The sequence below is a fragment of the Triticum urartu genome, chromosome 1 (genome assembly GCF_003073215.2).
Source record: "Triticum urartu cultivar G1812 chromosome 1, Tu2.1, whole genome shotgun sequence".
Classification (NCBI taxonomy): Eukaryota; Viridiplantae; Streptophyta; class Magnoliopsida; order Poales; family Poaceae; genus Triticum; species Triticum urartu.
Window position 1 is genome coordinate 373,852,023 of NC_053022.1, and position 14,253 is coordinate 373,866,275.

General features: G+C 46.7%; 1 protein-coding gene across 1 annotated transcript; it reads right to left on the reverse strand.

Moving 5' to 3' along the window:
• Window positions 1-783: 783 nt before the first annotated feature.
• On the reverse strand, window positions 784-2,907 carry LOC125534092 (silicon efflux transporter LSI3-like). The gene is made up of 2 exons (XM_048697392.1): window positions 1,663-2,907; window positions 784-1,337 (listed from the first exon to the last, which is right to left on the reverse strand). Exons 1-2 carry the CDS (start codon window positions 2,843-2,845, stop codon window positions 1,060-1,062), a joined length of 1,461 nt encoding a protein of 486 aa, XP_048553349.1. The 5' UTR covers window positions 2,846-2,907; the 3' UTR covers window positions 784-1,059.
• Window positions 2,908-14,253: the final 11,346 nt, after the last annotated feature.

Below are 14,253 nucleotides of genomic sequence, written 5' to 3' on the forward strand. Positions count from 1 at the left end.
GACAAGACGAACTCCAATCCATCTACAAAACGCCATGAGTTTCACTCGAACCTACTCCAGGCCAAAATCGAGCACGAACCGGTGGGATTTGGACCTACCTCGCCCGAAGCAAAGCCGCATCGCGCCGCCCCTTTCTTCTCCCCACCGGCCGAAGCGAAGCCGCGCCGCCCTCTTCCCCCGACGCGCGCCGCTCACAGTCACCGGAACCAACCCGATCCGCATGCGACGAGCCCACGCGCCGAGCTCCCGGGAAGATCCATGGCGCCGGCCGCGGACGCGAGCCACAGACGCAAATGGTCACCAACGCTGTCGAAAGTAGGTGGAGTGGATGCGGCGCGGGGCAGCACCAAGGGGCGGGGATGTGTGGCGGGAGGGGGGGGAGGGGAGGGGAGGGGAAGCATGAAATGAAGCCGGGGAAAGTGGTTCGTGCCAATGGAAAGGGGAGTCTCCAAAAAAGGGCGAAATTCCGCACATATGGAGGAATTGGGCTCGTGGATGCAGGATCTCAGAAAAAAAGGAGAAGGCCGGATTTGAAGGATGTGTTCGGGTCAGGGATACGAGATGGATGCTGCAAACTGGCGATTATTATAGCGGACGACCCGATTTACAGGATCTGTTAGAGATGCTCTAAGCTTGTAGCCCTCTTCTCTTCTCTTTCCTCTCTCTTTCATCTACGCACAAATCCGATGTGGCATCTGCTATAGCCCGTCTCTGTCACTTTAGTGTATTTGCTCTCCAAAGACAAGCGGATGATATGTTTACTTAATCAACACACTTGTTACATCCTTCTCTCCTTAATTACGACCAGTGCACGCTGATACCTCTACGTACGATGCTTACCAAATATCAGTATATACATACAGACTACATATATGTAACAGACTCAGTTTTGCAAAAAGGGGAAAATGAACATACTTCAGAAATATTTCTACTCGATCGATGGATCGACCGTGCGCATGGAGCATGCATATATAATTGAGCATGCAGCGGTTCGTCAACTTTTAACTTTCGATCGGCATGTGCTAGTAGTAGTAGTACTAATAATTTTGGTGGATCGAACTAGGCAGCGTTGATGATGCCAATGAGGGGTATGCCGACGGCGGTGACGACGAGCGTGGACGGCGCGCCGAAGACGACGTGGCTCCAGAAGGTGAGGTCGTGCGCGTTGCGCGGCGCCCGGCGTGCCTGCTCGCACACGATGAGGTTCGCCGCCGACCCCAGCAGGGACAGGTTACCCGCCACCGTGCTCACCCACGCCAGCAGCAGCCACGACCGCGTCACCGCCGCCGTCGAGATCGTCGCTGCCGACGCCGCCACCTCGTCACCCATCAGCAGCACTGCATGAACCACACGCATCCTCGTGTCAGTTAATCGCCACATAATTTTTCCAAGCCGTCCTGTCAACTGTCATGCACGCACGGCATATATGTAGGGCACAAAATGCTCAATGCGTCAGCAGCACAAACGAACGGAACCGGCAGTACTTTCCATGCCCCTTAGCTAGCCACTAAGCTATAGTTCCGGTACCATGCCGTAACAAGAAAGATCTACACAAAATACAAACTTTTTACGTGCATGCACAACAGCTAGCACAAGTGATAGTGTGATACGTACAGTGTAGTGTATAAAGAAGTACACTTGACGATGTAAGAATTCACTAACCGGTTGGTACGTTGGAGGCAAGGTTGGAGAGGACGATGACGATGAGGGAGAGCACTGTGATGCCCCTCACGTGGTTGATCTTGGAGTATGGCTCCATGACTTTCCAGATGGCGCCGGGGAGCCCCGTCTTGTTGAACCCGCTCACGGTCACGAACATTCCCGTGAAGAAAACCAGCAACGAGTAAGACACCTTGCCGAGGCAGAGCTCGGCGTCGCGGAAGTCCACCACGATGAGGGCGACGGCGGTGGTGATGGCCGTCCACGACATGTTGAGCCCCAGCATGTAGGCAACCAGCATGCCGGCGGTCACGACGTACGCGAAGCTCTTGAGGAACAGCCTCCGCTGCGGCGCCGAGCACTGTATGAACCACCGGTGCTTGGTCGAGATGCTCTCCACCATCACCGACTCGTGGTCGGCGCCGGCGACCAGCGACGAGGACTGGACCAGCATCGTCTGGCCGGGGCTCTTGAGCGTCGTCGACGTCGCCGGGGACGGCCGGCGACCCTCCTCGACTGCCGCCATCTCCTTCTCGGCGGCCACCGCGTCGGGACTGCTCCCCTCGAGGTCCTTCCAGTACATGCAGAGCAGCATGACCATGTTGACGGCCATACCAACGAGCATGGCCGGCAGGATGCCGAGGAGGAAGCCCACGAATGAGATCTTACTGTTGAAGGCGATGACCAGGTTCTGCGGGTTCCCGATGGGCGTGGCGCTGGACCCGATGTTGGCGCTGGTGGCCAGCGCCAGCAGGAACGGCTTCGCGGGGAGGTTGCGCTCGGCGGCGAGCTCGAGCACGAACTCCGTGAGCACGACGCAGCAGGTGTCGTTGGTGAAGAGCGCGCTGGCGAGGGCCGTGACGACGCAGATGCGGCATAGCAGGTCGCGCCCGCCCTGGCTCCGCCACGCCAGCAGCCGGCCAAGGTGCCCGAACATGCCGGCGCTCTTGAGGTAGCCGCCGACGACCATGGTGGCAAAGAGGAGGCCCAGGATGGGGAGGTCCACGGACGCGTAGGCGTCGTCCGGGCTGATCACGTGGAAGACGACCATCAGAGCAGCCCCCAGCAGCGCACCCGCCGTGCGCCCGATCGGCAGGAAAGGGACCGACGGGAACACGGCCAGCACCCAGAATACCCCGAACGCCGCCGACCCCAGCACCACCTTGGACAAAGACGCCAGCGCCATGCTAGATTGACCTGTTCACTCGTGTATATGCGACTGGGTGATGGATCGATCCCAGCTGCTAGCTGTTGTGGCTTGTGCCGTGGGAATCGAGGGGGCTCCCCCCGGGGCTTAAGTACTCGCGAGGTGCACACTTTCGCCGCAAGTTGCAGGTGACGCCATTGGTCCGACCTAGTTGCACCACAACGTACGTTTTCTTACACTCAGGTACACTCAGGGCAGTGCCAAACTCTAAAAAGGGGTTACGATATTGTTAACAAGTTAAGGTCTCCTTTGTACGAACTAATTGAACTCTTATTGATTTTATATAAAATAGTCGAGTCTGCTACAGACTTGGCCATTTGCAGTAGTCTAGTCTTTCACTCAATGACACTTCTAGGAAACTACTACTGTGTACATTCCTTCCAATTGCATGAAATAAAATCAAACAGTGATACGGGCTGACTAGTGCAGAATAAAATCAACTTGTACATACGGCAACAATCAAATTAGATGGGCGTGATGTGCAAATGAAAAATGATGGACTGTAATTTCTACCGGAGAATACTGCTAGACACGGAATTGATAGTCTTTGCATGGAATTGAAGTATTCGCGAGGTGCACGCTTTGCGCTGCAAAATGCTGAGGACGCCATTGGTCCGACCTAGTTGCACGACAACCTTTTAGCCAAGCTAAGCCGTACTGAGCTTGCATGAGACATGCCTTAGCGAGACAACATGATGGTCGAACTAATGGGGGGAAAATATATGTGCTTGCACACTCACTACTCACTACGTAGCTCACTAGGGACTAGCTATCAACTAAATAACCAGCTTAAGCATATTTCGTCTAAATATTGCAATATCAGTTTTTTTAACACATTACAATCACAAACGCACATACACTCAACCTTATAAACACACGCATGCACACTCTACCCATGAGCACCTCAGATATACTGAGCCGACACAATATCTTGTATATCGTTGGAAGGCCTGAAGTAATTCCAGGAAAATGCGATCACAAGTATGAGGTCTAGTACTTGAACCATTAGTGGGTTGGTTCTACCACGAGGAACTATTGAAATAGGCTTGTTTCCCGTTTCATAAATAAAGCAAACATCCATACAATGAAATCCCAAGTGTCACAGTCACAGCAAATAAGACGGCTGGGGCATCAACTCAATCACATCTAAAAAAGCATAAAAGAAATAGAAAAAAGCCACCAAGTAGCAGTAGCCAAACCGGCCCTATAAAGAGGATAGGCGACGCACGGTAGCCAAGATTGCATCCAGCATTAGCCCAAGCTGGTCGCGGTTACACTGCTTAGAAAGCGAGTGCCAATGCTGCAAGAAAGTAAGGAATTTAAGGAGTAAGATGCTTGCCGTGGGAACACCCACTCAATCACCATTTTATTGCGAACCATAACGTCCACGACATCGCCACAAAATTATCCAGAATAGGCGGCGATTTTGCCCGGTCTGGTTCGCTCTGGTCTCAAGGAACTCTGCAAACTCTAGGGCCTTCCAGGCAGGTCCCAGTACCGCGCGTATGAAACCCTAGAGGGTTCGAACAATCGCGCATGAGAACAAGATATGTGTCCTGGTCTCCGGAAAAGCACAAAGGGGGCATAAGCCATTACTTGGACCGTGCTGCTTAAGCACACCGGCCCCAATGGAAAGCTGGCAGGAAGCCCAAGCAAATATCCTCTAAGTGTGAAGCATCCATGCCCCACACATCTGAAGGAAATATGCCCTAGAGGCAATAATAAAGTTGTTATTTTATATTTCCTTATATCATGATAAATGTTTATTATTCATGCTAGAATTGTATTAACCGGAAACTTGATACATGTGTGGATATATAGACAAAACACCGTGTCCCTAGTAAGCCTCTACTAGACTATCTCGTTAATCAAAGATGGTTAAGTTTCCTAACCATAGACATGTGTCGTCATTTGATGAACGAGATCACATCGTTAGGAGAATGATGTGATGGACAAGACTTATCCGTTAGCTTAGCATATTGATCGTTCAAATTTTATTGCTATTGCTTTCTTAATGTCAAATACATATTCCTTCGACTATGAGATTATGCAACTCCCGGATACCGGAGGAATAACTTGTGAGCTATCAAACGTCACAACGTAACTAGGTGATTATAAAGATGCTCTACAGGTATCTCCGAAGGTGTTTGTTGGGTTGTCATAGATCGAGATTATGATTTGTCACTCCGAGTACCGGAGAGGTATCTCTGGACCCTCTCGATAATACACATCATAAGAAACCTTGCAAGCAAAGTGACTAATGAGTTAGTTACGGGATGATGGATTATGGAACGAGTAAAGAGACTTGCCGGTAATGAGATTGAACTAGGTATCAAGATACCGACGATCAAATCTCGGGAAAGTAATATACCGATGACAAAGGGAATAACGTATGTTGTCATAACGGTTCGACCGATAAAGATCTTCGTAGAATATGTAGGAGCCAATATGAGCATCCAGGTTCCGCTATTGGTTATTGACCACAGAGGTGTCTCGGTCATGTCTACATAGTTCTCGAACCTGTAGGGTCCACACACTTAACGTTTGATGACGATTTAGTATTATATGAGTTATGTGATTTGGTGACCGAATGTTGTTCGGAGTCCCGGATGAGATCACAGACATGACGTGGAGTCTCGAAATGGTCGAGAAGTAAAGATTAATATATATATATATATATATATATATATATATATATATATATGGCAATGGTATTCGGACGCCGGAAGTGTTCCGAAGGGTATCAGGTCACCGGAAGGTGTTTCAGGTACCCCCGGCAATCCTATGGGCCATATGGGCCTTGTGAATGAACACACCAGCCCACAAGGGGCTGCTGCACCCTATAAGGCTATAGGAGGAGGATAAGGAAAGGGGGGAAGGAAAAGGAAAGTGTGGATTAGGATTCCCACTTGCATCCCTCACCCCCCCATCTTTCCTTCCCCTTCATGCATACATGGAAAGGGGGGCGCAGGGCAAGGCAGGGCTCCTAGGGGGCGGTGGCCAACCCTAGGGCGCCCCCAGCGGCCTATCCTCCCACTCCCACCTATATATATGTGGGGAGGGGGCGCCTAGAACACACAACAACAATCGTTACCGCGTGCGGCGCCCCCCTCCACAGTTTACACCACCGGTCATAGTTTTGCGGTGCTAAGGTGAAGCCCTGAGAGAATCACTTCACCATCACCGTCACCACACCGTCATGCTGACGGAACTCATCTACTTCCTCAACACCATGCTGGATCAAGAAGGCGAGGGACGTCATCGCGCTGAACGTGTGCAGAACTCGGCGATGTCGTACGTTCGGTACTTGATCGGTCGGAGTTAGAAGAAGTTTGACTACATCAACCGGGTTGTCAAATGCTTACGCTTTCGGTCTACGAGGGTACGTGGACACACTCTCCCCCTCTTGTTGCTTTGCATCTCCTAGATAGATCTTGCGTGAGCGTAGGAATTTTTTTGAAATTGCATGCTACGTTTCCCAACAACATCATCCCTCCACCTGTACCTACATCATAGCACATGTACTCCCTGACGACCACATTTCGGAGAGATCTGACGTTCTTGACTGACAACACAAATGAATCACGTTACGCTTCTGTTTTTCGTTTTCTAATAATTATATAAAAAAGTGGAGACCACGCCGTCTTCTATGAAGCTACTGCATGTTATACGCCTTCTCTTTTATCCTCTATAAGAAAAGATCTCAAGCTTTCCTCCTCCTCCCGCCGGCTCCACCGTTGGTCCGCCCCATCTCCGATGGCTTTTGGGCCATGGAGGTGTGAAGGACTTCGGACCCCCGCCGCCGGGAGGGACCATGTTCTCGTTCTTGTTAGGTTCAGCGTCCTAATTGGGATTGTGTGGCGGCAATGATGTCCTTTCGTAGAAATAATGTCTTCCACGTTCTATCCTCGTCCCGATGGTGCGTCTATGTCGTCGAAGGGCATGTGGGTGTGTGTCTCCATTGGATCTCGTGGGATTCATTCGGTGCTGGTATTTGGTGGATCTTTTGGATCCGGTCTTCGTTCATCTTTGTTTTAGTGTTTATAGGTTTGATCCTTCCGATCGTCAACTTTTTTCATCGGCGACGGTTGCTGCTCTGGTGCGCTGGCCCTACAGGGCCTTAGCACGACGACTTCCCGGCTGTCTACTACAACAAGGTTTGTCCAGCTCCAGCAAGGGATGGGCGATGATGGCCGCGCGCCTGAGCTCGCTCAAGTGCTTGTTGCCATCGCTAGGTGGTCCACGGAACTGATTGTAATTTTATTACCTCTGGTGATCTTTGTACTGTCATGCCATGGTGGAAGATGAATAGATTGAAAATTTTCACGGGAAAAATAAATAAATATACAAACCAAACGATACCATCAAAAAAATTCACATGCAATACCCCATTCCACACCAAGCTCCGCCAACCAGTTCGTGGATTCTTCTCCCCTTCTTCTGACTACAGCTCTGGCGGCTGATAGCCAGGAAGAAAATCATGTTGCCTCGATTCCGGCTGATAATTTAAGTTAGGGTTTTGAAGGAAATATGCCCTAGAGGCAATAATAAAGTTGTTATTTATATTTCCTTATATCATGATAAATGTTTATTATTCATGCTATAATTGTGTTAACCGGAAACTTGATACATGTGTGAATACATAGACAAAACAAAGTGTCCCTAGTATGCCTCTACTTGACTAGCTCGTTAATCAAAGATGGTTAAGTTTCCTGACCATAGACTTGTATTGTCATTTGACGAATGGGATCACATGACAAGACCCATCCGTTAGCTTAGCATAATGATCATTAAGTTTTAATGCTATTGCTTTCTTCATGACTTATACATATTCCTTTGACTATGAGATTATGCAACTCCCGAATACCGAAGGAACACCTTGTGTGCTATCAAACGTCACAACGTAATTGGGTGATTATAAAGATGCTCTACAGGTGTCTCCAAAAGTTTTTGTTGGGTTGGCATAGATCGAGATTAGGATTTGTCACTCCGAGTATCGAAGAGGTATCTATGGGCCCTCTCGATAATGCACATCACGATAAGACTTGCAAGCAATGTGACTAATGAGTTAGTTGCGGACTGATGCATTACAGAATGAGTAAAGAGACTTGCCGGTAACGAGATTGAACTAGGTATGAGGATACTGACGATCGAATCTCGGGCAAGTAACATACCGTTGACAAAGGGAATGACGTATGTTGTCATTACGGTTTGACCGATAAAGATCTTCATAGAATATGTAGGAACCAATATGAGCATCCAGGTTCGTTGTTGGTTATTCATCGGAGATGTGTCTCGGTCATGTCTACATAGTTCTCGAACCTGTAGGGCCGCACGCTTAATGTTCGATGATGATTTGTATTATGAGCTATGTGTTTTGGTAACCGAAGATTGTTCGGAGTCCCGAATGAGATCACGTACATGACGAGGAGTCTCGAAATAGTCGAGAGGTAAAGATTAATATATCGGATGATGGTATTCAGACACCGAAATGGTTACGGGACGTTTCGGATATTTATCGAAGTACCGAGGGGTTACCGGAACCCCCAGGGGAAAGTATTCGGCCTTATTGACCATATGGGAGAGAGAGGGCAGCCCACAAGGGGGTGCCCCCCCCAAGGGGAGTCCGAATAGGACAAGGGTGCTACCTCTTGAGCATGCGTTGGTTTTCCCTTGAAGAGGAAAGGGTGATGCAGCACAATAGCATAAGTATTTCCCTCAGTTTTTGAGAACCAAGGTATCAATCCAGTAGGAGATAACACACAAGTCACCTAGTACCTGCACAAACAAACAAGAACCTCGCAACCAACGCAATAAAGGGGTTGTCAATGCCTTCATGGTCACTTACGAGAGTGAGATCTGATAGAGATAATAAGATATTTTTGGTATTTTTGTTGTATAGATTGGAAAATAAAGATTTCAAAATAAACGGTAATAGAAATAGCAAGTTGATAGGAAAATAATATGATGGAAGATAGACCCGGGGCCATAGGTTTCACTAGTGGCTTCTCTCAAGATAGCAAGTTCTATGGTGGGTGAATAAATTACTATCGAGCAATTGATAGAAAAGCGCATAGTTATGAGAATATCTAGGCATGATCATGTATATAGGCATCATGTCCGCGACAAGTAGACCAAAACGATTCTGCATCTACTACTATTACTCCACACATCGACCGCTATCCAGCATGCATCTAGAGTATTAAGTTCATAAGAACAGAGTAACGCATTAGGTAAGATGACATGATGTAGAGGGATAAACTCAACAAACATGATATAAACCCCATCTTTTTATCCTCGATGGCAACAATACAATACGTGCCTTGCTGCCCCTGCTGTCACTAGGAAAGGAACCGCAAGATTGAACCCAAAGCTAAGCACTTCTCCCATTGCAAGAAAGATTAATCTAGTAGGCCAAACCAAACTGATAATTCAAAGAGACTTGCAAAGATATTTAACCATGCATAAAAGATTTTAGAGAGGAATCAAATATTGTTCATAGATAATCTTGATCATAAACCCACAATTCATCGGAGCTCGACAAACACACTGCAAAAAGAATTAAATCGCATAGATCTCCAAGAGAATCGAGGAGAACTTTGTATTAAGATCCAAAGAGAGAGAAGAAGCCATCTAGCTAATAACAATGGGCCCGAAGGTCTGTGGTAAACTACTCACACATCATCAGAGAGGCTATGGTGTTGATGTAGAAGCCCTCCGTGATCAATTCCCCCTCTGGCGGAGCGCCGGAAAAGGCCCAAAGATGGGATCTCATAGGTACAGAAGGTTGCGGCGGTGTAAATAGGGTCGTGGTGCTCCTGGATGTTTTCGGGGTATATGGATATATATAGGAGGAAGAAGTACGTTGGTGGAGCTGCGAGGGAAAGGTAAATAAAGCCCATTAAACATACAAAACAGATAATATAATAGCATGGAACAATCAAAATTTATAGATATGTTGGAGACGTATCAAAGGGGAGGGGGCGTGTGTTGGGGAATGTAGCATGCAATTTCAAAAAAATCCTACAATCACGCAAGATCTATCTAGGAGATGCATAGCAATGAGAGGGGGAGAGTATGTCCACGTACCCTAGTAGACCGAAAGCGGAAGCATTAGGTTAGCGCGGTTAATGTATTCGAATGTCTTCGTGATCCAACCGATCTAGTACCGAACGTACGACACCTCTGAGTTTCAGCACACTGCTCGATGACGTCCCTCGAACTCTTGATCCAGCAGAGGGTCGAGGGAGAATTCCATCAGCATGACGGCATGGTGATGGTGATGGTGATGTGATCCGCGCAGGGCTTCGCCTAAGCACTACGACGCTATGACCGGAGGAGTAAACTGTGAAGGGGGGCACCACACACGGCTAAGAGAACAATTGTTGTGCCTTTGGGGTGCCCCCACCCCGTATATAAAGGATGGGAGGAGGGGTTGGCCGGCCAAGAGGGGCGCGCCATGGGGGAGTCCTACTAGGACTCCTAGTCCTAGTAGGATTGGCCCCCCTTTTTTCATTTCTTCATCGGAGGGAAAAAAGGAAGGAGAGGGAGAGGGAGAGGGAGAGGGAGAGGGGAAGGGGGGCGCCACCCCCTCCCCTAGTTCAATTCGTACTGCCATGGGGGGCGTGGCCAATCCTTGCGGTCCTCCTCTCTCTCCACTAAGGCCCATGTAGGCCCATTAATTCCCCTGGGGGGTTCCGGTAACCCCTCAGTACTCCGTTAAAATACCTGAATCACTCGGAACCATTCCGATGTCCGAATACTACCTTCCAATATATGAATCTTTACCTCTCGACCATTTCAAGACTCCTCGTCATGTCCGTGATCTCATCTGGGACTCCGGACAAACTTCGTTCACCAAAACACATAACTCATAATACAAATCGTCATCGAACGTTAAGTGTGCGAGGTGCGAGAACTATGTAGACATGACCGAGACACATCTCCGATGAATAACCAACATCGGAACCTAGATGCTCATATTGGTTCCTACATATTCTAGGAAGATCTTTACCAGTCAAACCGCAATAACAACATACGTTATTCCCTTTGTCATCGGTATGTTACTTGCCTGAGATTCGATCGTCGGTATCATCATATTGATATGTCTCCAACTTATCTATATTTTTTTATTTTTCCATGCTATTATATTATCAATCTTGTATGTTTTATAATCATTTTATATCATTTTTTTGTACTAACCTATTGACATAATGCCAAGTGCCAGTTGCTATCTTTTCCATGTTTTTTACATCGGAGAAAATCAATATCAGACGGAGTCCAAATGCCATGAAACTTTACAGAGAATTTTTATGGGCCAGAAGGAACAAAACGGGCCCTGGCTACGCCTGGGGGGTGCCCTGGGGGGGGGCACAACCCACCAGGGCACGCCAGGAGGCCCAGGCGCACCCTTGTGGGTTGTGCCCACCTCGGGTGCCCCCCGGACCGCCTCTTTGCTCTATAAATACCCCAATATTCTATAAACCCTAGGGAGTCGATGAAATATTCATCCAGCCGCCGCAGAGTCTAGAACCACCAGATCCAATCTAGACACCATCTCAGATGGGGTTCACCACCTCCATTGGTGCCTCTCCGATGATGCGAGAGTAGTTCTTTGTAGACCTTCGGGTCCGTAGTTGGTAGCTAGATGGCTTCATTTCCCTCTCTTGATTCTCAATACAATGGTCTCTTGGAGATCCATATGATGTAACTCTTTTGCGGTGTGTTTGTTGGGATCGATGAACTTTGAGTTTATGATCAGATCTATCTTTTTATATCCATGAAAGTATTTGAGTTTCTTTGATCTCTTTTATGCATGATTGCTTATAGCCTCGTATTTCTTCTCCGATAGTTGGGTTTTGTTTGGCCAACTTGATCTATTTATCTTGCAATGGGAAGAGGTGCTTTGTAGTGGGTTCGATCTTATGGTGCTTGATCCCAGTGACAGAAAGGGAACCGACACGTATGTATCATTGCTACTAAGGATAAAATGAAGGGGTATATCTCTACATAGCTAGATCTTGTCTACATCATGTCATCATTCTTATTGCATTACTCCATTTCTCCATGAACTTAATACACTAGATGCATGCTGGACAGCGGTCGATGTGTGGAGTAATAGTAGTAGATGGTGGCAGGAGTCGGTCTACTAATCTTGGACGTGATTCCTATATAATGATCATTGCCTGGATATCATCATGAGTATTTTAAGTTCTATCAATTGCCCAACAGTAATTGGTTTACCCACCATTTGCTATTTTTCTCGAGAGAAGCCACTAGTGAAACCTACGGCCCCGGGGTCTTCTTCCTCATATATTTGCCTTTGCAATCTATTTTTCCTTGCTTTTATTTTCATATCTATTAATCCAAAAACCCAAAAATACCTTGCTGCAATTTATTCTTATTTATTTGTTTAGCGTTCGATCTCATCACATACCTATTTCAATCTCATTACCGACAAGTCTCTTTACTCGTTCAATGCATTATCCCGCAACTAACTCATTAGTTACATTGCTTGCAAGGCTTATAGTGATGTGCATTACCGAGAGGGCCCAGACATACCACTCCGATACTCGGAGTGACAAATCCTAATCTTGATCTATGCCACCCAACAAACACATTCGGAGACACCTGTAGAGCATCTTAATAATCACCAAGTTACATTGTGACGTTTGATAGCACACAAGGTGTTCCTCCGGTATTCGGGAGTTGCATAATCTCATAGTCAGAGGAATATGTATAAGTCATGAAGAAAGCAATCGAAACAGAAACATAACTATCATTATGCTAAGCTAATGGATGGGTCTTGTCCATCACATCATTCTCTAATGATGTGATCCGGTTCATTAAATGACAACACATGTCTATGGTCAGGAAACTTGACCATCTTTGATTAACGATGTAACATCCCTATTTTCAATTTGGATGTTAATCATTAGGTCATCATATGCATCCATGATTTTTGCATTCTAAATTTTCTTCGCGGTGAAATTTATTTAAAAAAGAAGAGTTTCCGGAGTGCAAGGCTTGCTACTACGAATCTCTAGGGTTTTTCGATCGTCAGCAAGGCAAGTAACACTTTGATCATATCCCTTTATTACCCTGTTTTTATGCATTAGTTTCAACCCTCAAACATTGCATGAGTAGGATTTGATAACATGTGGTGTGGGAAGTAGTTGTTGAGGTAGGAACCTATTGTCTTTTATCAACCCTGGGATTATACGTTATGCTCATACTTTTTTGCTTTGCTCGTAGACGTGGATTCGTATGAGAGATTCATGAAAGATGTGAGAGTTATATTTAACTAAGGGAAACTTAAGGTGGCTACTTTAATACACATCTGGGAGGATTGGTTGTGGGCACCTGGGGAATCCAGTATTGTCCTGGGAGATCCCGGGGGTACCCGTGTGATCATCCTATGGAATGCCAGCCAGGCTCAAAGGGATGATAAGATTATTCATGCTAGGAACTTTCGTGTGCAGCCACATGCCATTATGGGCTTTGGCATAGTTGAGTAAGTTGTGGGAACCCTTTCCATGATGGGCTAGCAGATGTAGGGGATTGTAGGTGTACCGGCCTACCTGTCGTTAAGGGGACCTCATCGGAAAGACTGTGTCTCGATCATCCGTTTCTTAAACATCATGTAGTGTGAGAAATACAACGGAGGAGATCGAGTCTTGTGGGGAAAAGTGTGCAAACCTCTGCAAAGTGTATAAACTAATCATGGTTAGCCGTGTCCCCGGTTATGGACATTTTGAGTATCTAGTACTTGAATTATTGTTTGATCTCATCACTTTACTTAATGAATCTATTGTGTTATTAATATTATTTTGGGATTGAGTTGGGGTTACCTTCTCAATATGGGTAATTTAACTTAGTAGTAAATAAAATTTATTCCTTTGTTGTAGGGAAAAATTAGCTTTATGCAAAATTTAAACTTAGAGCCTCCACCAACCAAATATGCATATAGAGATAGACAATTCTCATTATTACTCTATGCTGTGAAATTGCCAGTACATTCAACGTACTGACCTATATGGCTGCAACGTCTCATGTTGCAGGATTCTTACGACGAGTAAGTGATACGATAGGGTTATGATGTCTACACTCAACTTTGCCGTTGGTGTTGTTGGGACTCCACAACTTTGTTGTTACTTTCACTAAAGGGATTGAGGTAATACTATTTACGTTACTCTATACATGTGATTTACCTCTGTTATAAATCCTCGAGTATTGTGTGTGTCAGCATACCGATCCAAGGATGACACTTAAGCACAGAGACTTCGATCCATCGGGATCGGATCGCTACAAGATGGTATCAGAGCACACGCTGACTGTAGGACGCGACCACTAGGAAAAGCCACATGATAATCTTCTCTACTCATTTC